This window comes from Equus przewalskii, chromosome 2, assembly GCF_037783145.1.
Source record: "Equus przewalskii isolate Varuska chromosome 2, EquPr2, whole genome shotgun sequence".
In the NCBI taxonomy this organism is placed as follows: Eukaryota; Metazoa; Chordata; class Mammalia; order Perissodactyla; family Equidae; genus Equus; species Equus przewalskii.
Window position 1 is genome coordinate 75,544,289 of NC_091832.1, and position 26,192 is coordinate 75,570,480.

Consider the following 26,192-nt stretch of genomic DNA (forward strand, 5'->3'; position numbering starts at 1 on the left):
AGGGTAACTCTTCTCTTGGTATATTAAGAATACATCCTGAAAAGAAATATGGTTCAGTATTATTCAACCAAATAATTAACAGCGTTGAACAAAAATGCCAATTGGTACAGGCAGGGTTCTGAGTGTCCAAAAAACAGGTGGTCTGATACCTCTAAAGTTTTAGAAAAAAATTACAAAAATATTTGACCCTTCCAGCTTCTGACCAGTCTTCCCTGTCCCTTCTGTCATCTAAAAGAGTGGACCGCATTGCCTCTACTTTCCCCACCTCATTTGCTTGTTAACCTACTGCAGCCTCATGCATTCAACTGCTGTAGTAATGACCTTTACCTTCCTGTCAAATTCAATGAACACTTTCCAGTTTGCTTTCTTAAATGTCTCTCATGGTATCTGATGCTCTTAATTACTCTCCTTTGTGAATCTCTTCTTTCCCAGATCTCCCCTTGAACAGGGTTGTTCCTCAGAAGGCCTCCTATCATTGCTGGCATTCTCAACCATTGATTTTGATTATTCTTTACATAGGAATAACCCCCACATCTTTATCTCTAGGCCCAGACCACTACTTCAGTTCTAGAATCCTATATCCAAATACATTCAGTCACATATTATAATATTTGAAAATTATGAGCATATTATGATATGTGAATGGATGTGTTTGGTTACAGGATTCAAAGCACCTATTCAGTTGGTGACACACTGAAGAACGGGATAGATACGAATATCAACCAAGCTGGTATGCCATAGGCACCCCAGCATAGCTTGACCAAAACAAAACTCTCTTGTGACCCAGCCCACCAGCCAAATTCTCTGCTGCTATGCTTTCCACCTAAGCAAAAACATGGGAATCATCCTTAAGACTCTCTTCTCAATCTTTTATTTTTTTGAACTCCAAATACACACACATACATATACGCACACACTAACGTACATATGCACACCTACTTATACGTGTTTGCAGAGGAAAGAGAAACATAAATCTATCAGCTTTATTTAACCAGGCTTCTCTCTGGTTACAGCTCACACCAACCTCTTCTCACTATATGCAGACAGAAACCAACTGGCTTCCACATTCTTTATTAATGACTTCCACCCACCATTTCCATTTAATTATCTGCTTTTTCTTGGGATACAAGGTCCACAAGCCGACTGTGATTCTCAATTAGCTGATAATTTCACTCTATACTTTTTAAACTACAAATCACTTTGAGACCCAGGAGCCCTGTGGAATAAGGGCAAATGCACAGCACAAATCCTGACCATGAAATTAATAAAGTTCTACAGACCTGTGGCTGCTGGTAATTTCCCTGGCTTTGTTTTTCCAGCAACATGAAAAACAAAATTCCACATGGTCAAAATATAAACTGATATATCCTTCATCAATTAATACTCTTCTGCTATTCAATATTTATGAAACATTTCTTCCCTTAAATCTAGTCAGCCAATATTTCTCAATAACCCTAATCTCTATCCTCCAGTGCCTTATACACACACACACACACACAGAGCATAGAAAATGCTACCAGCCCTCTGTCCTTCACACTCAAGTTAGGTCTTGCCACTTCTGTCCTCTCCCACACAAGGTTTTCTTCCTCCTACTGGCAAGTGCTATTTTCTTAGGATGCCCATATACATCCCCAGAATCCTTAGAGTTCTTATTTGCAATATTTCTTCCTCATTTGGTATGTATTATACTGGATCACCTCTGCTCAATTATAGTTTTTATCAAGAAATAAAAGCCAAAGTGTGAAAACAGCCTTGACACGAAATATTTAAGAGCACATTTTTGAAGACTTATTCTCATATTCCTGGAGTAGACCCCTCAAGCCGGCACCGTTCCCCATGGAGAAATCACAGTAAATGACTTCAGCCCCCTGGGGTATTCCACACGGAAGGCATGTTTTTACCTGGTACTTCGGAAGCTGTTCCTTAGCATGTTGTAAAGATCCCCCAGAAGAACTATGGGAAGAGGAGATGCTGCCACTGCTGCTGCTGCCACTGCTGCTGCTGCCACTGCTGCTTCCTTGACAGCACTTGGCTGACATTTTAATAGGGACATCCTCTGTTTTCTGGGTTAAGAGAGACAGGCAAGGTAAAGTAATGCTAAGTACATCAGGCTTCCTCAACACGTTCTTCATTGGGAATTCCTTTGTTAAATTCTTCTGTTATGTTGTGCCTAAGCTGCACAGAAAAAAGAGTTTTTATTTCTTTTTAATGAGGGCAAAATGTGGTTCCTGAGAGTCTGTAATATTTGGGAGGGGGAGATACTGAAGAAGGGTACTAGTCAAAAGGTTATTTATTAAAACTTCATTCTCCTTAAATAATTCAACTATTATTTAGATTCCAATTCATATTTTAAAACCATCAATGAGATCTGATCTCTGTTTTGGTTATTAGAGGATTTTTAGTACTATGTATAGTCATCATCTATAAAATTGATGAGGAGAAAGACATTGCCTCAAATTTAAATTTTACCAAGCAAATGAACTAAGAAGGTAAAACTATTAATATGGAAAGACTGGGCTTGTCTTTTTAATGACAAACCTCCTCTAGCTTTCTTTCAAAGGTAATAGGAAAGAAAATCATGAGGTCGAGTTTGTGAAAGATGAAGCCAAAACTCTGAAATAGGAGCTCCTGTGAATTATACAGCATGTGATGGAAATATGGCCTTTAAAGGTTAGGGGTAATAGAGGATTATCTACTATATAGTCCCGAAATAGAGTTCACTGTCAGTTCTTATGACAGTGACATAAAGGTATAAAGATAGACCTTTATTAATTTTTCCCTTCCTCCTACACCAAAATATATTGCTCCCTACAGAAGCACCCTGTGCCCTCTGTGATAAGTTGTTTCTATTCTGAGTCTTATTTGCTTTTTTTGTGTGCAGCTTTTGCTTGGAAAACCATGAATGCAACTGCAGCTTATCTAATCTCCAATGTGACAGTCACACTGGTGGTCTAATGCAAATGCCTGCAGTCATGTGCTTGATACAAACTCATGATGTTTTGTGCTTGCCAAGGGGGTGGGGGGCTGAAAATGGGAAAAGAATGTAAGGAAAACACAAACTGTGCTGGTCCATAACAGTCACTCCTGCAGTGACAGCATTCGAAGTTGTACTTGGTTGTTCCCGAGTGTCTGGCACTCCCTCAACACCCTCTTCAGATCTAGCTGTTACTTAATACCACTTAAGCCAGAAACACAGCCCCTCAGAGGGCTTAAAGTGACACAAAGTCCACACCTGCCTCGCAGACTGCTAGACCTTTTGGCTGGGGTACAACACACTGAGCAGTCTATAATTGGAGATAGCACCTGGTACAGTAAATACAGCACTGACTGGACTCTCTGTAGCCTTCAGTAAGTTACAAGCCTCCCTAGACATAGTTGCCTATTTGACTAAATGAGTGCTTCCAAGAAAGCTTCTGCTCCAGATTCCAGTGTCATCACTGCTCCGATATACTGAAGATTCAGTTCCTTTTGAAAACAGGAGTGAATTTTTTTCCCTCCACCTATTACTACCATTAGGAGCCCTAGTGATAGAGTGTGGGTGTTCAGTTAAACTATCTGTTCGAGGCCTTCAAGGAAACGGGAACTGATGTGGGAAATCAAGGGGAAACCATGTCCTGTCCACCAAACAAGGGTCAAGTGCTGGCTCACGTAAACTTTCACACGAATCTACCATTAAAGCCTACAGGTGAATCACTTAAGAGATTACTCGCCTCCTGTTTGCCTCCCCCTAACACCTACCAACCTAACAAGCTCAACCACTACTGTAATGATTAGCTATCTGGCAGACTTCCACTTTAAAGCACCACAGAATCCACCCAGCTAAACTGCCTCTAACCAAACACTTCCTTCCTGCAGAAATGATCCTCATCCAAAGCAGGAAAACAGCCCCTGGCCCTGATGAGACAAAGATCATGATATAAACTATTCACTTCCTTAGCTACACATTCTATAAACTGCCAGAATTTTGTCAGTATACATGGCAAGTTATGGAACATGAAAAGAATGAATACAAATGGATTTATTTAATTTGTAGACAGCTGAATAACTACTGAAGAGAGAACGAAAGGTCTAAAGTGACAACTTAGAAGTACTCTGGACTGAGGTCCAGTTGACTCAGGGAGGACCAGACTCTGGCTCGTTATCTGGACACATCAGTTTCCTGTTCTGGCTCCAAAGGATCCACAGCTGCTCTGTCCGCACTTTAACCATCCTCAGACACCCCCCATGCCCAGCCCTACAACACTACCACCACCATCCTGCCCTCCTCTAAAAAAAGGAAATAAATAAAAGCTTCATTGGTCAGATAGGTTTGAGAAGCACTCCCTTTTGAAGATGACAATGCCTGTTAGCATCCTGAAGCCCTATAGTGAGGAAAGCTATTTAATTTTGTTTAACCCAGTGCTACATAATACCTCTTACTATCTATGAGAAATACTAGACATGATGATCTATCAACTTCCCTTCAGGCTAACACTTCACGAATTTGAGAGTTCTTGGTTTTCCCATTACACGTATTATCTGGCATCAGACTCTTACTGGATTGCAATACACCAGCAAATCCACCTCTAGTAATATTTACAGTATGTTGCTGAGCATTTGTCATGATTACTTGCTAACAGTTTCACCTGTGTATATTAATAAGACTACAAATGTGGCAGTGGGGGGGAGCCTTTGTTTATGTTTCTTCTGAATTGTTAATGGCATTGTACAACATAGCTCACAGAGAAGATTATGGATTAACAAACGATTGATCAAACAGGCGGTTAAAGCACAAACAAAAAAGATGAAAGCAAATCTGCATTTCATACCTGAGCTGCCCCCTCTTCAATCTTGTGAACAGCTTTAGAATCAAACAAGACTTGACGGCCTCTCCTTTCACAGTCCTGGTAAACTATCAGGCGAATCTCGTTCAGGTCAAACTCCGAACATGACCAACTGTGGATGAAAAAGAGAGAAAGCAGTTAACGTTATCTGCAACACTTGGAGTGATCTCGGAGAGAGAAGTTTCCCAGCCAATGTGCCTGTGTGCATGTCAGAAGGTTGCAAGTGTGCAGAGACAGTGATCTTCTCAGACCTGGGGCAGACAGGACGTCAGTGGACCATACAAATATTGCCGGTGTCCTTGACAAAGTTTGGGAAGACTGCTTTACATAATAAATTACTGGAGAGAAAGCTTCTCCTACTAGAGCCACTTTGGACAAAGATGGCAGCCAGAAAGTGGAGGACACGTGGAGAGAGCTGAATTTGGACACCTGGGTTCTGGGGATGGCACACCTGAGGTAGAGGAGTGTTCGAGCTTCTATGTCATTGAGCAAGGCACCATTTGGAGCAAGTCAATAGACCCTTCTCCTCTCTTCCTCTCCCACTCACCCAGGCTCAGGTCAAATTGAGAGCAATTACACATTCTAACATTTAGTATTTTCCTCTGTTATGGCTGGCTCTGATAGAGAAGTTTTAAAAACAAAGTGCATCAATGTATAGCATCTGAATTACTAACAATAACAATCAGCAATACAGGAAGCATGGCTTATTCCTGCGTAAAACAAAAGCTACTGGGATAAAACTGCTCTAAATATAGGTTTGTTCTTGAGTAATAAATGAAATCAGAATGTAAGAACTATGGAAGGGGTCATCATTTACAATGCGCTGCTTTAGGCATATTGTTATTAGTCTGTCAATCCATTCAACACATATCTGAGGACCTACTGTGTTCCAGGCACTGTGGGTGATACGACAGATTCAGCAGTTAATTAACTAAAAAGACTTGGTCCCTGCCTCATGCAGTACCTGGTTTAGAGGGGAATACTGAGCTGATAATCATATATAAATGTATAACTACCGATTGTCGTAAGTACAAAAAGGAAAAGTAAAGGATGTGATAAGAGTCTCCTATTTTTCAGATTTAAGAGGTAGGGGGAGGGGGGCAGGGAAGTCCCTAAGGATTTTAAAAAGTGACATTTAAATAGGACTTGAAGAAGTAAGAGTTAAAGAGAGAAAGTGTGAGAATGAAGAGCACAATAGGAAGAGGGAGGGACATGGTAAGATGTAATATTGACCTACCAGAGAAAGGAAAAAAAAAGCCAGAGAGAGGAAAGCTGAGAGGTGGGCTGGGAAGGCAGGCAGGGCATGGGTCGCACACTAAGTGCACCGAGAAGCCAAGGTGAACACAGGTTGATAAGCTCAGGTCTGGCTTTTTAAAAGTTCAATCTGGCTGCTCCGAGAAACAGGGGTGGGACAGATTAAGACCGGAAGCAGGAAGGCCAAATTGAATTTATTGTTAAGAGTTCAGGCCCTTCATAATGAAGGCCGGAGTGAGAGGAACGAAGGTGGAAGAAGGGGGCAAATACTGGAGGCATGTTCAGGAGGCAGAATTGGTAAGATTCAGTGGCGGACTCGATGGGTGCCTAAGGCAAAAGGGATGCCAACTGCTTAGAGAACGCTGGAGGAGGAGTAGTTCTGAAGGGATGCCTGAAAGATGGATAGTGAGACAGACAGACTGACAAAAGCGAACTGTACCACTAAGAGACAGGATAAGTGAAGCAAAGTCAGACACATTTGGATTCAAATCCAAACTCTCTGAGCTTCCATTTCCTCATCAGCACAATGAGAATATTAATGCCAACCTTACGAAGCTGCCGTAGGGATTATATGAAATATGTAAAGTGCTTCACACAGAGGCTGACACACAGTAAGTGCTCCAGAATGGTGATAATTACTTAAAAGAACTGTTAATGTTACAATTTTTCTAAAAAAATTGATAGTCTCTGGTACCCAATGACAAATGGTGCATTATTGGTCCTTTTTTAAGGCAGTGGTCGTTCACACTGAACATATTCTTTTAAGGTAGCAGATTTGTTTTCTTAAATCCTAGCACCAAAAAAATAGAAAGTTCTGGTTGTACCTTCTTTTAACAACCTGTGTTCTAAGCTACCATGCCCAGTATCCTTTCCTGCTAATTTTGATAATAACATGGCAAGTTTATTTTGGAAATCATTTTTCTTCTACTGTCAGTCCAGAGGTAGTCCATGTTCCAGGCCTGGCCAATCAGACATGACCACACGACCCCCAGCCAGCTGTGAGAGCCAGGCCTCAAACTCAGTTGCTCGGTTGGTAAATGGTAACCCTGGAGTTGCTGGTGCCTACGTTTTGCCATTATGAGTCAAGAGTCTATCTGAAAATGAAGTGGAGGAAAGCAGAGGTGAGCAATGGAATGAGACAGAGTCCTGTTGGCAATCAAAGCCAGCTACTCCTAAGTGAGTGTTATTCCTGGAGTTAGTTTTCTGTGACTTATAACCAAAAAAGTCCTCACGACTGTGCCCCAAACCACTAAATTTTAAAATTACACAAGGTCATTAAAAATATCCTCTGAAATTAATAAAACATAGTACAGAGGTTGAAGTTAATAAAAGTGAAAAATCAACAAAGATTTAATTGCCTTGTGTTTTCTTGCTCAATCTAATTTGCCCCATTACATTTTGCCAAAAAGGCATTATAATTTACAAAGCAAGTTGTTCAGTCCTTATTTTTGAAGAGTAATGCTGACTCAAATATCAATCAAACTGAGGACAGCTTGTCTAAAAGAGCTAAAATGTAATAATCAACACAGCTTAGTAAATGTTTCATGTTATTTTTCAATTTTAAAAAGATGAAAATAAAAGCTATGGGAAGGGAAAAAGTATGTATGTCAGATTGTCGGATTTTTTGACCCAAATATATTAAAGAGTGTTTTATGAAATATAAGGAAACTCTATTCTCCTCCTTCCATATGAATACTGTCTTTCGTCTGATACCTAATTATAATTTTGACATTTACCATCACTAATATTAGTAGAGGAAATCACAGTTGGGTAGTTTGGTAAAGGAAGCACAAGCAGGAGAAACGAGGTGAAACGAGTGCTTCAGAATGAGGCAGCCCCAGGATCCAGTCTCAGCTCCGGCTCCCACTAGTTCTACAGCCTTGGGGCAGTCCCCCAAGCAGCACTAGGGCCTGTCATGAAGATTACAGGAGATAATGTATGGAAGCCTCCCGGCACACTGCCACCTCTTTTCCCTACCATCCCCCATACACGGGGCTTGAGTTATTTGTAATCACATGACACATATATTCTCTTCATGTCCACATTCACTTCAGCCCAGTTATCGCAGAGCTTCTATGAGCACCAACCATGGTTTCCGGCACTTTACTGAGGGCAACTCTCTGCGTGATTCAAAGAGGTATGAAAAATAACCCTTGGGCTTATGCCTTAAAATACGTGACTGAAAGACATTTATTCTAATCAGAACCACCTCATTTCTTTGCTTTTGTTGAAAGCAAGAAAAGAACACTGCCCCTAGCATCAGGGGACATGGTATTATTTGTCTACTTTATGGTCACAGCTGTATGACCCAAGGCACAAGAAAATAAGATGGTTTGGTCTAACTTTTCTCACTGTAAAATTCAAACAAAAGGACTTACAGGGACCTTTTCACTTTTAAAATTCCAGGATGCTAAGATTTGCCTGGTTTGAAGTGAAACCAGATCTTATTTCTGGAACTACTCTTCAAGAGTGGGAAGCAAGTGACCAAAGTCTATGTTACTTACCTGAAAGGTGACAAGAAATACATCAAACGATTTTAAGTACAGAAAACAGAATTCTCCTTAAAATACATATAACCATGTGTTGTGGGTTGAATTGTGTCCTCCAAAAAGATATGTTCAATTCCTAATTCCTGGTACCTGTGAATATGACCTTTTTTGGAAACAGGGTCTTTGCAGACGTAATCAAGTCAAGATGAGGTCATACTAGAGTACCAATGACTAGTGTCCTCATAAGAAGAGGGAAATCTGTACACAGACACAGAGGGATGAAAGCTATGTGATAAGAGAGACATGAAGACTGGAGTTATGCTGCTACAAGCCAAGGAAAGCCAAGGAATGCCGGCACTCCTGGGCATACAATAAATAAGAAATGTGAGCCCCTATTCTCAAGGAACTTTAAACCTGCAAGAGACAATCATGTGGGTAACTACACGAAAACAAGAGGGCAAGGCAGAAGATAGAGAGGAAACAGGAAAAATTCCTGGAAGAATCAATATTCGGATTAATGAAGTTATGAAGGATGGCAAGATTACACAAGTAATGATGAAAAGGGAAGAGAGCCACTGCGGGCTGAGGGCACATCACAAACACAGAGTCAAATGGTACAAAGCCAGAGTCTTGGGTGGCTGGAATGTTCTACTGCAGAAGAACTACACAGGAAATGAGGCTTGAAAGACATTTGGGATTACTTGTGGAGGACCTTGAATGCTATGCCAAGGAATGTACGTTGTTCTACAAGCAGTGATGTGCCATTCCAACGTTCTGAGAAAGGGAATGACAAGACCCTACCTGTGTTTTAGGCGAGAACTAAAGCTGCTTGAGAAAAGCATTTTCAGGGCAAATGGAGGGTTGGGACTGACTCACATACCCAGGGCTTCAAGAAGTCACGGCTAATAAGGGTGAGAGCAGTAGTTCGATTTGTTGTAGGGTGATTTGCTACGTCCTCCAAGACCAGCTCTAGTATTGGTATTTGATTCCTCCCTTGAACTTTTACAGGAATCAGGCTAGAAGTGGGCTCAAGTATGCCCATGATGAAGTGTGATCTATGAAATAAGAATACGTAAAAAATGCTTTCCCTCTTACTCTCACACAAGGAAACAACCCTATATGGTCAAAAGTAAGTTCACATAAAGCGTTTAAGAAGCATTATTGTGATTCAAGAATGTGAATGTTTAAAGAGTCAGGTATGATAGGGAACTTCGGTCCAAGAAAAGGTAAAACTAAACAAAACAAACAATAATGATCACAATAAAAACTGGCAAATACTATGCATTTAACAGGTAGCTCCTGCATACCTACTGTTGTGCCAAGCATTCTTCCAGGCACTGGGATGAAGCAGTGAACAATCATAACTCCTGCTCCGATGAAACTTACTATATTTAGGATGATATTTTCCAGTCACTCTTAAACCCTATTCTATGCTCTCTTTTCTGCCAACTCCCACTGCTTTTTCTCTTTCTCAAAAAAAGTTTCTAAATACAAACAGAAATATTCTCAAAATGTTTGCTCAAGAACAGTGAGGAGACCCTAATAACTATGACCTGAAAATAAAGGAAGACTAGAAGTGGAGAAAAGAGAAAATTATGCTTGAGATGGCACAGTGTTCACCCTGTCAGCACAAATGTACATTATTTCCCACACAGTAACAAACTATTTCAAGGAAAAAAAATATGTAAATAGATGGCAGTAACAGATCTGGAATTCTTTTTTTTTGCTAGGTTAGTATTGTCAGGAAGATGGCTAACAGGAAAAATACTTTCAAATTAGTTGACTTTCCTTTCTTCCCCAATATTGTATGGATACAGCCACAGCTGCACAAATTGGCTGGCTTAATTTCAGAGGAGCTACTAAAAATTCACCACTGAACTGCCGTCTTGAGGTCAAGAGTATAGTAAAAAAGCTTAAAGATTCCAATTCTCATCAGAAACGTTAATACATAAGGCTAACCTAAAGATATAATTTAAAAAGGATTCCAGTTAAATGTATCCCTCTCTGTTATTTTACCAAAAGAAATTTACATTGGATTTGGCTGCAACTTTTTCTGTCTTTAAGAAAGTACATGATAGGCAAGGTCTTTGTTTCTTTTGTAAAACAAATGTGTAGAATCCTGGAATGAAAGAATAAATCCCTAGAATCAGCAGAATGGCATGGGAAGGGCACTGTAACAGGAGTCCAAAAGCACACTCCTGCATTCATTCCTTCTACAAACTTCTAGCACCTGGCTTAACGCAGGTAATATGAAGGATACCAGGAATAGAAATGAACCATTTCCAGTTCCTGTCTCAAAATGCTTACCATCTGATATGGGAAGGCCAACATACAAACAAGTAAACTATATTGTTACAGGTACTGAGATAAACGTTGATGTGGCTTACGGGGAACCTAAAGAATGATAAGGTCAAATCCACCCAGTAGGGGTGAGCGATGGGTGCAAGTCACAGAGGACGTGATGCTTGGGACATGGATTAGTATTTGCCAGGGTAAACAGAGCTGCTCACTCTAGCTCTGCCACTTTCAACCCACGTGACTTTAGGAAGGCACTAGGGCTCAGCTTTCCCAAAATGCATCTGCCTTACTTATCTCACAAGGTTGTTGGGAAAAACAGAGAGTAAGTATGAAAGTACTTTTAAAATTGTAAAGCATAACTTGAGGATAAGTTCAGATACACAATCCTTTAACTGAGATCCATGGGGCCAGATGTTTCAGAATTCAGAAATTTTTTAGATTTTAGAAAGCAGCTTACACCACATATTACGTAACACCTCCTCCAAGGTCTGAGGTGTAATCAAACCCCCAAAAGCAAACAAATTAATATTTTACCGGCTCAAGTTATGAATATTTATGCTGAGTGGATTAGATAGAGACTATAAATAGCTTCACATCAGTTCAGGTCAGTTCTGAAAAATTTTTCAGAGATTTCAGGATTTTGGAATTGTAGGATAACAGATGGCTGACCAATGTAATGCTTACCATGTCTGAGGGAAGGTCAAAAGACTGGAATGAGTAACACCCAGGTCCCCCACATTTTCCTGAATATAACCGATCCCTAACACATATGACCACCAAAGTGTATATGTAACTAAGTTGTTTGAAACTAGGAACTTGTTTCTCTCCACTGAAACAATGCTATAAATGGCTGCGAGGGTCACAAGCTAAAACCACCTAAGTCTTTATATTATGTGTTCATACAGCAATGACAAATCATTATGATATGAGTCATAATACAGCCTGAGGTTTGGTTCCTGTGAACAGGGAACTCTGAAGAACAGAAGAGAAGATAGAATTTCTTCCTTCTTTCCTGCGTGCAGGGTCAAGTCAGGTAAAACACTGAAATAGGTAAAGTTTATGTATGGCACTCACGGCACCACCACCTACACCCCACGGCCCTGGGGCCACCACGTCATCGCCAAACAGCAGAGCACTGCCCTGGACGTCAGAAGGCCTCCGTTCTGGGAAGGAGGGACCGACAGTCTGAGCTACTCACACTCCTTCACCTCCCAGTCCACTGTTTCCTTTTCTATAAAGTGATGGGTTGGGGCTGAAATTACCCCTCAAGGTCTCATCCTTCCCACTCTACCACACTATAATCCCAAATTATCTAATGAAGTGTGCACAGTATAATTTAGAATAGATGGTTTCAGCCAGGTACTGAGAGGAAAGCAGTGTTAATTAATCTACTTTACTGCAAAGCATCCCTTAACCTTTCTAGTGTACTCTACACTTTGATAAGCATGCTTCTTAATAGAAACACACCTCCAATTGATAGAACTTTCAAAAGATGCTAACAAAATTTGAAGAGGAGAAGCTCAAGTAAGTTCTTTTGAAGCAAGAGGAACATGGAGTAGTCTGGTCACCGTGCCAAGCAGGATTCCGCCCCTGGCTAGCTTTCCCAGATTTTGTTGTTATTCTTAATAGGTTCTTCCCTTTCTCCCCTTTAAAATCTCACAAACTCTCTAAAATGGCCCATATTTTCCAAAATGGTTCCTTTACTGCTTAAAACAGCACTAGTCATTCTTTTCCGGTATCTATAAACTAGAAACTACCTATACCAAAAGGAAAAAAAAAAAAAAAAAAAGAGCTTTTGCTGTTCATCTCCATGCATGCATTAATTCAATATTCAATGAGCTGATTCTTTCACACTCCTGTCAGCATAACCCAAACAGTCAACACTCATTACTATATTCCAGGATTACTGAAATGTATAACGGCTCTGCTGAAAACCAACTTGTATCAACATGTTTTCACATCTTTTCCTGAAGGTAAAGTTTGCCCATCCTCCTCTCCCAGGGAAACTGTATACCAATAGCAGATAAACGAATGAATTTCAAAGTAAATACTCAAGACATTGCCTTATATATTCATTAATTTTAGATCCACTTAAATTGTACACAAATAAGGTAATAATTCTATTCTCTTAGAGGTTTCCAGAGGTCAAAAGCAGGATTCTCTGCATAAGGTCTTTTGTTTACAATATAAGAAAGCCAAAATAAATAGAACCCATATCTATCTTTGGTTGTAAGATATTATCTCGAAAAGAGATGGGTACAGGTGAGCACACGGGAGGGCAGTGGGAAAGCAGCGCTGCAGGACTGGGCTGCAGGGAGGGGCCAAAATAAGAAAAATTTTAAAAAAGAGAGATAAGTACAAACAAACGTACTCACATCCTCTTTGACCCAGCAACACCACTTGTAGGAATTAATCCCACAGATCAACTCACACAGGTCCGACATGATTATGCACAAAAAGGAATTCAGTGCAGCACTGTTTGGAATAGCAAAGGACTGGAAAGGAACTGTCAACATGGGATGGTTAAACAAATGAGGGCACACCCATACAATGGAGTACTGTCCGGGAACAACAACAAATGAGGAAGCTCCTTATGTAATCATATAGTAAGCTCTAAGACATCATTTTAACTAGAAAAAAGAAGTACAGAACATTGTGTATAGAATGCCACCATGTGTATTTTAAAACAGGAAAAACAGAGGGGGAAGAAACTCTCAATTTTATTATATACATATAGAGTACCTCTAGAAAGATATGCAATGAATCGGTAAGACCGGTTGTGTCTGGAGTAGAAAGCAGGGTTGTTGAGGGGGAGAAGTAAGCTGAAGACTTCACTGTGAACTCTTTACAGAGCCCAGGGAAAAGGCTTCCCCTGTGCTATTTAGTACACATCTGTTCAAAGGGCATAGTGAGGAGGAGTGTAGACTCTGGAGCCAGGCAGCCTGGACTCAAGTTCTCGCTCTGCCTCTTCCTAGCTACGTGACTTTGACGAGTTACCCAACCTCTTTGTTCCTCAGTATCCTTGTCTGCAAAATAGGGATAGCAGTACCTACCTCATAAGCGTTGTTTTGAGGATGAAATGTAAAGTACTTAACAAGAGCCAGGCATATGGTAAGTGTGTTGTAAATACTAAGACTTTGTGCCTTTTGAATATTTAACTATATGACTGTACTATCTTTGGAAAAAGTAAAAATAAATAATGAAATTGAGGAATACAATAGGAACAACCTTTTTTTAACCCATTAAAGATTTCATTATTGCCCTAAGACTAACCACCATAATTACTGTTTGGTTTAAGAGGCTTCTTGGGAGCTGAAGCATGAGGCAGTGGGTGAACTCCTACTTGGAAACCACCTTAATGAATTCAAGGCATTCAGATTCAGTTTCAAATATGGAGTTTGGCCTTAAACAATGGCATTTATTGAGCTTTCTTCTCAGCATTCGTATACCACATTTTTGTGTCCTCTTTTATCCCCTGCATCCTCCAAGGACAGGACAAAGTTTTTCTCCATAAAAGTAATCCCCCTTCTCATTTATTAAATCTCTTTATGGCTTTGAGTCTGTTATTACTGTTCTAGTACTGTATCAAATTGGTTTCCATTGTATTAAATACCTGCCTTTTTTTTACTGCATCATCTCACAGAGCCTAGGGATACTAGTTCCAGAGCTCCGATGTTTGGAGGCAGGCAGAGGAAGACGGGTGATCAGAGCTGCACACACACACAAATAATTGCCTAACATTGTAAAGTTTGCCAAACGCTTTTACACAATTCACCTGAGCTGACCTTCACAGATGTCCTGTGAGAGCCTATATTATATAAACTCTTTTACATAGAACTTCGGAGACTTTAACAGGGTTTTAAACAGTAAGTGATAAAGTTAGGACTCAAACCAATGTCTCCTGACTCCAAATTCTGTGTTCTTCCAACTCTGCTGCACTATCACCTTAACTTCAGTACCAAACAAGTCAGGGCAACATCCTCTACATTCCAGGACCTCCCTCTGCATTTCCTTCCGCGGGGTAAAAACATGCTACATTTGAAAAATAAAAATACTGGTGACATAATGTTACGACTGAAAAGCAGAACACAGAATTATGTATATAGTATGACCTTAATTATGCTAAAAAAAAAGTTAAAAGGCTTTTTTAAAAGTTCACAAAAAATTAGCAGCTCGTACCACAAAGAATTAATCTCCCTGATATATAAAGAACAACCAGAAATCAATAAAGAAAAAGATTTAAAAGATTACAAACCAATGGAAAAAGTGGACAATGAATATAGATACTGCACAGAAAAAAAAATTAAGATGGTCTTTAAACATAGGAAAAACATGCTATATCTAACTCCTAGAAAGACAAAAACAAATTAAAATAATATACCTGTTAGACTGGCAAAAATCTTAAAGTTAGACACCCCACACAAGAGAAACACAAGTAGAGGCACAAAATGGCACAACTACATATGGAGGGTCATTTGTCGTAACTATCAAAATTGCAAGTATTTTTCACCTTGGGCCCACCAATCCCACTTCTGGAACTAAACAGATATAAACATGTGATTGTAGCATGTTTGCTAAGAGCAGAAGACTGGAAACAACTGGAGAGGACACTGTAGGAACAAATTAAATCATTTATGCTGTATTCACACAACAAAATACCAAGCAGCTGTTGGAGAGAGTGGGAGCGTGAGAGCAAGATCTATAGGATCCCCAGATTAGACTGTGAAGTCCACACAGCAAAGAGCAGATTCTTGCGTACGGTATGCCACGTTCTGTGTAAGAAGGAAGAAGAATACGTATTTGTATTTGCCTACTTCTGCACAAAAGAAATACAAAAAGAATTTGTAAGAAACTAATAAAATTGATTACCTGAATGAGATGGGGAAGAATAAAGAGCTGGAAGCAATATGTTTCGAATATATATGTTTATTGTTGAACCAAGTGAATGCATTACAGATAAAGAGACATATAGATAAAATGCTTTTTAAAATGTTAAGGAAAAAACCCCTGGATCCATATGCTTTAAAAGGTGACTTAACCTACAAAAGACATTAGTGTTGGTGGGCCCTCTTACCTTTGCTTCAGGTTTCTAAGAAGCATAATCTTGATTAGTGTAACATTCCTGCCTGCTCTTCACCCCCACTCGCTCCTTCCCAATGGAAGAGGAATGAATTCTGTTTGATACATTTTCCTTTATTCTTTGGCATCTATCTCCCTGAAGAGCATGTGTTTTTGATCCCCAACTTCTCAACATCAAGTTTTACAGGGGCGAGCTCTGACGTGGCAAGACCTGTGGGTGTCCTAGGGTGCTTAGGACAGGGGAGGTGATCTGGTCTAACCATGAGGTTCATTATTAGGCAGCTCCTTGTTGTTACACACACGAGCCATTTTCTAAATGTAGATATTTTGGTTTCCATCGACCTGACCAATTTCTCTCTCTCAATTTTCAAATTCCACTGGGGAAGGAAAAATGGGTCTCCTTCAAATTTCCTACAAGGAAAATCTCCTACAAGGAAAATTCCCTCCCAAGGAGACTATCAGAAATTTGAACAAAAATTGGGTCATTCTCTGGGTTGTAAAAGTCAAAAACTGGAAACCTAAATATCCATTAGCAGAACATACCTTAAGTTTTCTAAAGCCATCCATTTAAGAAAATACTACAAAGTCATTAAAAATTGTTCTCAAAAACATTTTAATAACATAGGAAAAAATGTCATGGTATTATACTGAGTGAAAAAGTAGATTATATAGCTTGATATACAATATGATTCAGTTAATACAATGCAGTTTATACCCATGTACCCAAAAAGGGAAGTAATTGCAAGGAAATAAACAAAAGTATTAACAGTAGTAAAATTTGTATGATAGTTTTACGGGTAATTTGGGTTTTCACTTTTATATTTGCCTCTTTTCAAATGTTTTGTAATAAAATTGTATCAATTTGATAATCAGAAAAAAGATTTAAGAAAAATCTTAAAAACAAGTTTAGTAACAATACAAAAGAAAAAGATGGAAGCATTTACAAAGAAAAGGGAAAGGTAGCTAGCCTGACAAGAATGGAGCCATACTCTGAAATACACACCTGTTAAAATATCTTAAAAATATTTCATATACCAGTAATTAACAATTAGTGGAATTTAAAATTAAAAACACAATACCATTTATATTAGCACTCCCCCAAAGAAATACTTAGGTGTAAATCTAACAAAATATGTACAAGACATATATGAGGAAAACTACAAAATTCTGCCAAAAGAACTCAAAGAACTAAATAAATGGAGAGATATTTCATGTTCATGGGTAGGAAAACTCAAGATGTCAGGTATTCCCAACTTGATCTATAGATTCAGTGCAATCCCAAGCAAAATCTCAACAAGTTATTTTGTGGATATTGACAAATTGATTCTCAAGTTTATGTGGAAAAGCAAAGAACCCAGAATAGCCAATACGATACTGAAGGAGAAGAGGAAAGTCAGAGGACTGAAACTACCCAACTTCAAGACTTACTAAAAAGTTACAGTAACCAAAACAGTACAGTATTGGTGAAAGGACAGACAGATCAATAGGAAAGAATAGAGAGCCTAGAAACAGATTCACATAAATACAGTCAACTGATCTTTGACAAAGGAGCAAAGGTAATACAACGGAGAAAAGATAGTCTTTCAACAAATGGTGCTGGAACAAGTGGACACCCACATGCAAAAAAATTAACCTTGACACAGACCTTAAATCGTTCCCAAAAACTTAACTCAAAATGGATTACAGATCTAAATGTGAAATGCAAAACTATAAGACTCCTAGAAGATGATATAAGAGAAAATCTAGATGACCTTGGGCATGGTGATGACAACATCAAAGGTGAAATGAAAGGAATAACTGATAAACTGCACTTCATTAAAATTAAAAACTTCTGGTCTGTGAAAGACAACAGCAAGAGAATAAGAAGACAAGCCACATGCTGGGAGAAAACATTTGCAAAAGACATATCTGATAAAAGACTGGTATCCAAAATATACAAAGAATTCATAAAACTCAACAATAACAAAACAAACGACCTAATTAAAAAATGGGCAAAACAACTGAACAGATACTTCACAAAAAAAAGATATATAGATGGAAATAAGTACATGAAAAAGATGTTCCATATCATGTCATGAGAGAAACACAAATTAAAACAACAGTAAGATATCACTATGCACCTATTAGAACCAAAATCCAGAACACTGACAAAACCAAATACTGACAAGGATATGGAGTAACACAAACTCATTCATTGCTATTGGGAATGCAAAATAGTTCAAGCAGTTTGGAAGTTTGGTGGGTTTCTTGCAAAACTAAACAAACTCTTACCTTCCAATCCAGCAATCACACTCCTTGATATTTACCCAAAGGAGTAAAACTTATATCCACGCAAAAACCTGCACAAGGATATTTACAGCAACTTTATTCATAAGTGCCAAAACGTGGAAGGAACCAAGGTGTCCTTCAGTAGGTGAATGGATAGACAAACTGTGCTACATCCAGACAATGGAATATTATTCGGCACTGAAAAGAAATGAGCTATCAAGCCATAAAAAGACGTGGAGGAATCTTTAATGCATACACTAAGTGAAAAAAAGCCAATCTGAAAAGGCTACATACTATACAATTCCAATCAAACGACATTCTAGAAAAGGCAAAACTGTAAGGGAAAGTAAAAAGATCAGAGGTGGCCAGCAGCTAGGAAGAGAGAAATAGGCAAAGCACAGAGGATTTTTAGAGCAATGAAACTACTTTGTATGATATTATAAAGATGGATACATTTCATTATACATTTTTCAAAACCCAAATAATGTACAACATCATGAGTGAACCCTAATGTAAATTATGGTTTGGGGTGATGATGTGTCAATGTAGGTTGATCAGTTCTAACAAATGTATCACTGAAGGGGAGAAGATTTTGCTACCCCAAAATATGTCTCTTTGGCATAAGGATTATTTTGAGCTAAAGGCAATCAAAACCCAGCAGATTCAGGAAAAGCTCTTTCTACTTCCCCCTTAATTGCCTAAATTTACATTGGAAAGGGGGCCTGTATCAGGAAAATAGCTAGTACCAGATACCTTTTTACCTAAGAAACTTAACCTGCATAATACGGCAACTTTTGTTTTCCAAACATCCCATCTGCCTTCCTGTGAAAGGCCTTCCTCCCTTTGTATCCTCAGATCTCTACCCCTTTCCTTAGCTCAGGATGTTACTTAAGCTTCAGTGATCCGGCTGCCTTTTGGATCTCATATTTTCATGGGGTTCCCATAAGTACAAAATTAAATTTTTTTCTCCTGTTACTCTGTCTCGTATCAATCTGATTATTAGACCAGCCAAAGAACCTAGAGGGAAAATTTTTCCATCCCTTCAACACTCTGGTGTGGGATACTGACAGTAGGGGAAGTGGCAGGGAGCGGGGGGGTGGGGGGGGTCAGGAATAGGTAGGAACTTTCTGCTCATTCTTGCTGTGAACCTAAAGCTGCTATTTAAAAAAGTCTAATTAAAAGGGAAAAAAAATTACAGCTGTCAAGGGAACTTTTAAAATATAGGAACTTTCAGTAATAAGCACTAGTTTTAAAGTTTGTGATAGGACAGAAAGTGCCCAATCCTCTCACATGGTCTTGACAGAGGAACAAGTTCTCATACAAGAAGTTCACACTAAGGTATCAGTTACTGCCTAGAGAGAACAACACTTAAATACAAAGAAATGAGGTTCTAATAACAGGAATTTTCGTTATCAAGCAAGGGCCAATGAAAGAGCTTGGGGGCAGGCAACCTCCAGCTCCGTCTCATATCACAATGTGCGGCTGCTAGTCCTATCTACCAGCACACCTCTGTCCCATTGACATTTCCACAAAGGACCATTTACTCTCTGAATCCAAATCATCTTTGCCCTGAGGCAATATTTTTCCTTTTAGGGTGCATACCAAGCACGTTCAGCCTTAGGATCTCTGTACTTGCAGTTCCTCCTGTTGCGAATACACTTCCTCAAACATCCACGTGGCTTGCTCTCTCATGTGGAAAAAAGATGACCACTGAAATAGTTTTGAGTCCCTTGACTCCCAAGGTCTTCACATTATCTCTATCATCTTTGGGTCTCATGGGTCACTGACAATCAGAATGTTAGAGCTAGAGGGACCTCAGACAGCCCCTATCCAGTGGTTCCCAGATTTGACTCATCATCAGAGTCACCCCAGAAGCACTCTGCATCGGTTTTTGGGGCTTGTTTTTTAATCAACAAAGTTTCACAGGCTCCAGCTCCAGGAGTTTGGTCCAGTGCATCTGAAGTGAGGCTCAGAAACCTACATTTTTTAAAACATTTCACATATGTGGGGATTACTGACCCAATCCTCCACTTCTATTTTTTTAGAAGAGAAAATAGAAACAGAGAGATGAGGTGATGTTCCCCAAAACACTATGAGTTCAAGGCAGAGATGGACCCTCAGATCACAAAATCACAAGCTCCCTGGGTCAAAGATGCTTCCACTATATCTGGTACTACAGTCTAGGTTCTCACATGTTAGAGTTAATTTTTTTTTAAATTTTAAGTCGAAAAACTAGCTTTGCTCTACTCAGTTTTTGTTTCTTGTTTTTTGCCTCTGGGCAGGGTGAGGCATGAAAGTGAAAGGAAATGGCATAGTGAGAAAAAAGCCAGGATTTTAATTCATATATGTTCTGTAAAAACCTGAGAGTAGTACTTTTTTTAAAAACCTTTTCAAACTAATAAGAGAAGGATTAAACCTTTCAAGATATAAACGTTGATGGATGGACATATGCCTGACATCCAGCATCAGATGCAAATTTGGGATCCCATAAAAGGGGAAGAGAATTACCAGGAACGTTGGTTGGTATTTCTAGAGCCCACAGGCTGGATTCCCTCTGGTGAGTTTTGATTGGGAGTTTAATTATCGTCTTAGACAGGTCACAGGTTATTGCTCTCACCAATTCCCATTAGGGCTTGCTACATCATTGTTCAGCAGTTATTCAGCTTTTGTTACTATAACAATAAAAGGATAAGGCTAAGCCACAGCCTGACTCACAACAGGAGTTATAACAGGAGAACCAGGAATCGTGGGCCAGTACAGCAAGTATTCCATTTCGGCATACATGCATACGTACATACGTAGAGCTGAGCAGGAACTGGACGGAGAAAGGCTTCAGCAGCTGCCCGATGACTGACTTGAGGACCCCAGAGTTAGAGTAACCTTACCTTCCATCCAGAACACTGTCATTCTGGACACAATTAGTTACAGTGGCTGATAATAAAGGCTTTACCCTGTTATGTCATCAATACTTACCAAAATAAGACCCAGATAAAAGTTTATGTCAGTTGACACTGAGTCCACACTCCCTTCAAAACTCCCTTCAAAATTCAAAATGAATCAGAATTCATTCCCAAGACATGTGGCCTCAGAGGGGCAAGATGAATGCTCTTTAAACCTAAATCAGACATGACTTTGCAGAAATACTAAGTTACCACTCCTTTCCTCCCTCATTCACACAATCATTCTCAAATTACATCTCTAAATCTCAACCATCAACCAGTGGAAACAAACTCTTTTAACCAGTCAAAGAAAATTCCTCATTGCACATAAAATCAGTGAAAAGGTAAGGAATGCAGGAAGGGCAGAAGAACTTGTGACAGCAATACCCAATGCATCTGAAAGAGTCACACCCAGCAATTTACCGCCTTCCTGGGAAGCTTGTCACAAGACACAAGACTATCAGCTGACTAGGGTTTGGTTTTTTCCCTCTACCCACTTCATTCAACCTGTCCAACAGCTAACCTGTCCTTTTCTAAGTAGTATCAAAGCAGAATGGTTTTCACACAGTGTTTCTAAGTGAAGAACACCATGAAAAACACGCTCCTCACCCCTACAATCTGCATTATTAGACTTTCTTTTAATAGCCTTTTACGAAAATCTTCAGAATTTTTTGGTCTTTTGCCTTAGCATATCTCTCTCTCAATCTGCGACTATTTTTGTATTTCCTAGTCAGTAATCCTAACTACTATAAATAAAGACTTGGTAGTAAAATCATGGGCAGCTTATCTCTGTGAGGCAGTTCACCATCGGAAAATACACCCTGGTTTCTGTACTTATTTTCCTGTTAAGCAACTACCACAAACAATCTAAGGCTCTTTCTTTTTTAGTAGAATTAGTTCATCCAAATGCAGGTAAGTCAGATATGTACATTCCTTAATTCTTCTGCTCCTTCCATCCTGGTGATTCTAAAGCAGTACAAAAAATCTCTTCTGACTCTAAATTTCAAGACATGAAACTTAAAGCTCAATTGACTCCGAAGTGCTTTGTTTCAGTTCCTCTTCAGCGTGTGTAGGGTACACTTTTTAAGACAAGGTAATGTCAAATTTTCTCTTTCCATCAGAGAAAGAATGATTCACAGATAAGCTTGGCAAATACTCCCCAATTCCTCACATAAACAGCCCCATGGACTTATCTAATTTGCTGGGAAAGTTTAAAAAATCAAGTTATTAGCAGCTTTGCTATGGGTATTTTAAAAAGGAAGGTTGGAAGCAATTATTTGAAGACTACACCATATACCCAGCATCATATTTCTGAGTTACTAGATTTGAAGTGAGTTTAGCAAGGAACTTTATACTGACAAACCATTTAAGATGCCTCATCAAACTGTAGGCTTTTACTGATTCTGTAATTTTATGAAATAAATTGAACTCCAATATCTGTCATTCCAGAGATTAAGAAGAATGGGAGGGGCCGGCCCGGTGACGCAGCGTTTCAGTGAGCACGTTCAGCTTCAGCGGCCCCGTGTTAGGTGGCTCAGATTCCAGGTGTGGACATGGCACCCCTCCGCAAGCCACACTGCGGCAGGCGTCCCACATATAAAGTAGAGAAAGATGGGCACGCATGTTAGCTCAGGGCCAGTCTTCCTCAGCAAAAAGAAGAGGATTGGCAGCAGATGTTAGCTTAGGGCTAATTTTCCTCAAACAAAAAAAAGTCAAGTGCCAAATAAAACCTTATAAAAATATTTAAAAAAAGAAGAATGGGAGTGAAGATACAGAGGACAAACCTCTATCCTGAAATGTTTCATTTCACATGAACCATAAAGGGAAGATTAAAATGTTTCTTTCTGCACTGAACTGTGTCAGTTTTACACTGTGGCCACTGTTAGATATCCAACATGACTTCAGCATATTTGCGGAATTGTTCTCCACACCTTTGAATAACTGGAAAATCATGAGGAAAGGAAAAAAAAAAACAGAAACTACTTATCAAGAGTGCTCAGCTAAGATGATCAGCTAAACTATTGATTTAAGATAGGTCCTCAAGAGCAAAGAGTTGGAAGTCACACCTAACTGACTGCCACCTGACCTGGACAAACAGATAACTCGTGAGCGCTCTGGAGCCAGAGCCTTACAGTGCGAGCTCCTGCCAGTAACTCACTCTACCCTTGAGACTGGCCCAAGTCCTAGAGAAATTCAGGAAACCAAGCACGATACTGCACATAATGAATACGTTTTCAAGAAGGGGAAGAGAAAGTGGACAAGGCCTACCAAGACAACCAGTCTGACTACAGATGAATTCCAATTAATTGACAAGTATATGTCATCACTGTACAGAATTCTAAAAAAAAAAAAAAAGGTTAAAATAAGGAAAGGAGATAATGGATATGAAAATGTTTTGTTAAGTTTAAAGTGTTGTTTAAATAAAAATGATTAAAATCCACCACAGAACAGCAATTCACTGAAAGTGAGAAGCAGAAGCTCATAGCAAAAACTTTAGTAGAAGTTTCTAAAAAAAAAATTGGTATGGTCCTGCATATTATTTTCTTATGTGGATGCCACCCACCTCAGCCTAGAGTCTAGAATTGTATGAATAACAAAAATAGGGAATACAGAGGGTCCTGATGCTATATCTTAGAATCTCAGAGGAAAAAAGAATTTTTTAAATAACCTAAACCAACTACATAGCTTAATAGTTAAGAGCGAGACCCAGAAAAGCCAGGAGACCTTCCCGTGGTTACAAGACTCTGGAAGCAAAGCTGGGGATCAGGATCAGGAGGGGGATGGAGATCCAGATAAACTAAGTGTCAATCCATTACTCTTTCCTATCATCCAGCTGTCCTTTCTTGATAAGAAACAGATAATATAAAAGTGAAATTCTTATCTGAACACTTCAACGTATTTTTCGAATGTACCACGTCATTCATTACCTCTTCCTCTACAAATCTCTCTCTTTAAATGAGAGGACAGCAGGTGACCCAACACCCATAAAATGATTTCCTCACTTCTCCCTAACTCTCCAATCTACTGGGCTCTTACACTGGAGCAGACTATATACCATTTTATTAAGTTTCTACTAAAGAAAGACAAAGATTTTTACATGACAGTAACTATATCCTGATTATCTTTAACCAACCAAGAAATATATTTATGGGATAAACAGCTTATGAGACATGGTAATTTTGAGAAAACTTTAGTAAGGAAAAAAATAACACCATTTAAGTATATTTAGAAACTTACTTTTTTATACTAATCACAAGAATCAGGGCTTAACCTTTGGCTCTCCTTACTTGTCTATCTATGTAAGATTTTGGAATGAAATGCAATTCTCAAAGGATTTTTCCTTTTCATTCATATACAATAAAATTCTTTACAAATAATGTTTCAATTAAGAGCTACTACTAATAAAATCAATGAATTCTTCCGAAATGGAACAATCAACCTAAAAGAATACAGCAAGTATAATGTTATTCTTTTTAGGTAAGCTCCATTATTAAAATTAGTTTATCATAATACCACCCTTCCCATGAGAAGGATTTTCCAGAAGAGGAAGACTGAGTTTTTACTAACTACTCTGCCTCCAATCGGAAAAGCACAACCATCCACCCATCATTCAGACTAAGAAGTGAGAACTCCCAGTCCTGTGCCCCATCTGCCAACTGGGGTGGTACTTCAGGACTGCACCTCTTTTTCCTGATGATCACTGTGAACGGTACTGTTCAGGCTTCACACAGGACAAGGATATAACCAAGCTGGCTCCAGCTTCTTGCAAGTTGGCTCCAGCAGAGGTAATGAAAAGTTAAGAAGAAAGCATATGGGTAGTAGAATTGAAACAGTCACACACAAAAAATACCCATGCCTACACCTTCTCTATCAAGGAAAGAACTTGTTTCTGCACACCCACCAACCACCCCGTGTCTCCCACTTAGAAGCACTCAACTTTCAGATCAATACAATTTCATCTGCTTGGTACACAGTGAGTTAAATAAGAATTTCTCTGAGATTTTAAAATAGAACTAAAGTTTCAAACCTGTTGTCCAGTTCCGTGTGATCAGTGCCCCTTCCTACCCTGGTGCGTTTCCGAATCTTTCTGCATAAAAGGGTCTTGTAAGTTCTCCCAGCACCAGAAACGGCATCACTCACACATGTGGCTGAATGCTGCCAGCCCTGGGGCTGGTTTGCGGTCTCCGTTGTGCAGCCACACATCTCCTGAGCGGTTTAACCTTCTGGTTTATCTTAACTGTCAACATGGACCTGGACACAAATGTTGAAGATCCTTTGTTGTTAGGGATATTCCACAGTGACCAGCCGTCCTAAATGATCATTGCACTCCCCACAGAGTAGGTGAGACAAGCTACTTGGCAGCAGCCTACTGATTTCCTCTTTCAAAAGTTAAAAAAAAAAAAAAAGGAACACTCATTTGTTACGTAAATTAAGCCCGCCAATGATTTAGGAAGTCAGATGCATCCATCACGTTATAAAACATGCTCTCAGCAAACCCATTATAAACAGACAAGTCCAAATCCCACTTCCTACTTTTGTTTCCAAGCTTGTGCTCCAGTTAGCAAAAGACAAAACACTCAACAGGTTGAGCAGCTTGGACTGACTCACTCCATCTGTGCTCCCCTGTTGGAGATTGCGTAGGAGCCAATTAATTGGTCACAAGACCTATTCATATGGCTCTGGGCAAATGCAGTGACTTGCCTTCAGCTGCAAGGTTGTTCTGACATTGGCCACACCACCCTCTTAATGGCTCTCATGTGAGGAAGTGTCAGCTGACAGGTCTTACTCTGCAACCTTGCAAAATTCTACGCATAGCAAGTGAAAGAGATGGTTACCCACAAGAGACAAATACAGGGCTTAATGTATAGGAGGTGATGTGGCAGAGGGAGAGTAGGGACACATTCTTGCTTTAATACCAAATATATATACAAATAAAATTTTTAAATATAAATGTATACATTTATTTATTAGTAAGAAAAATCATAATAAACGAGAAGCCATAAACCTTCAAAATGCTTGCACTAAATTCCTGATTCCTGGGC

At 39.3% G+C, this 26,192-nt stretch overlaps 1 protein-coding gene across 6 annotated transcripts in view; it reads right to left on the reverse strand.

Moving 5' to 3' along the window:
• The window catches only part of FNIP2 (folliculin interacting protein 2), a 129,314-nt gene that overhangs the window by 63,821 nt on the left and 39,301 nt on the right, over positions 1-26,192 (reverse strand). For 2 of the 6 annotated variants that reach the window (XM_008522694.2, XM_008522691.2), the window contains exons 1-3: positions 25,178-25,556; positions 4,809-4,935; positions 1,902-2,063 (exon numbers count right to left, since the gene is read on the reverse strand). In XM_008522694.2, the coding sequence (XP_008520916.1) occupies positions 1,902-2,063; positions 4,809-4,935; positions 25,178-25,353 (465 nt within the window). In that variant the 5' untranslated portion in view covers positions 25,354-25,556. Of the gene's footprint in view, positions 1-1,901; positions 2,064-4,808; positions 4,936-13,239; positions 13,354-25,177; positions 25,557-26,192 lie in introns of those variants that run through there. The other 4 variants (XM_070608792.1, XM_070608788.1, XM_070608790.1 and 1 more) reach the window with 3 other exon arrangements.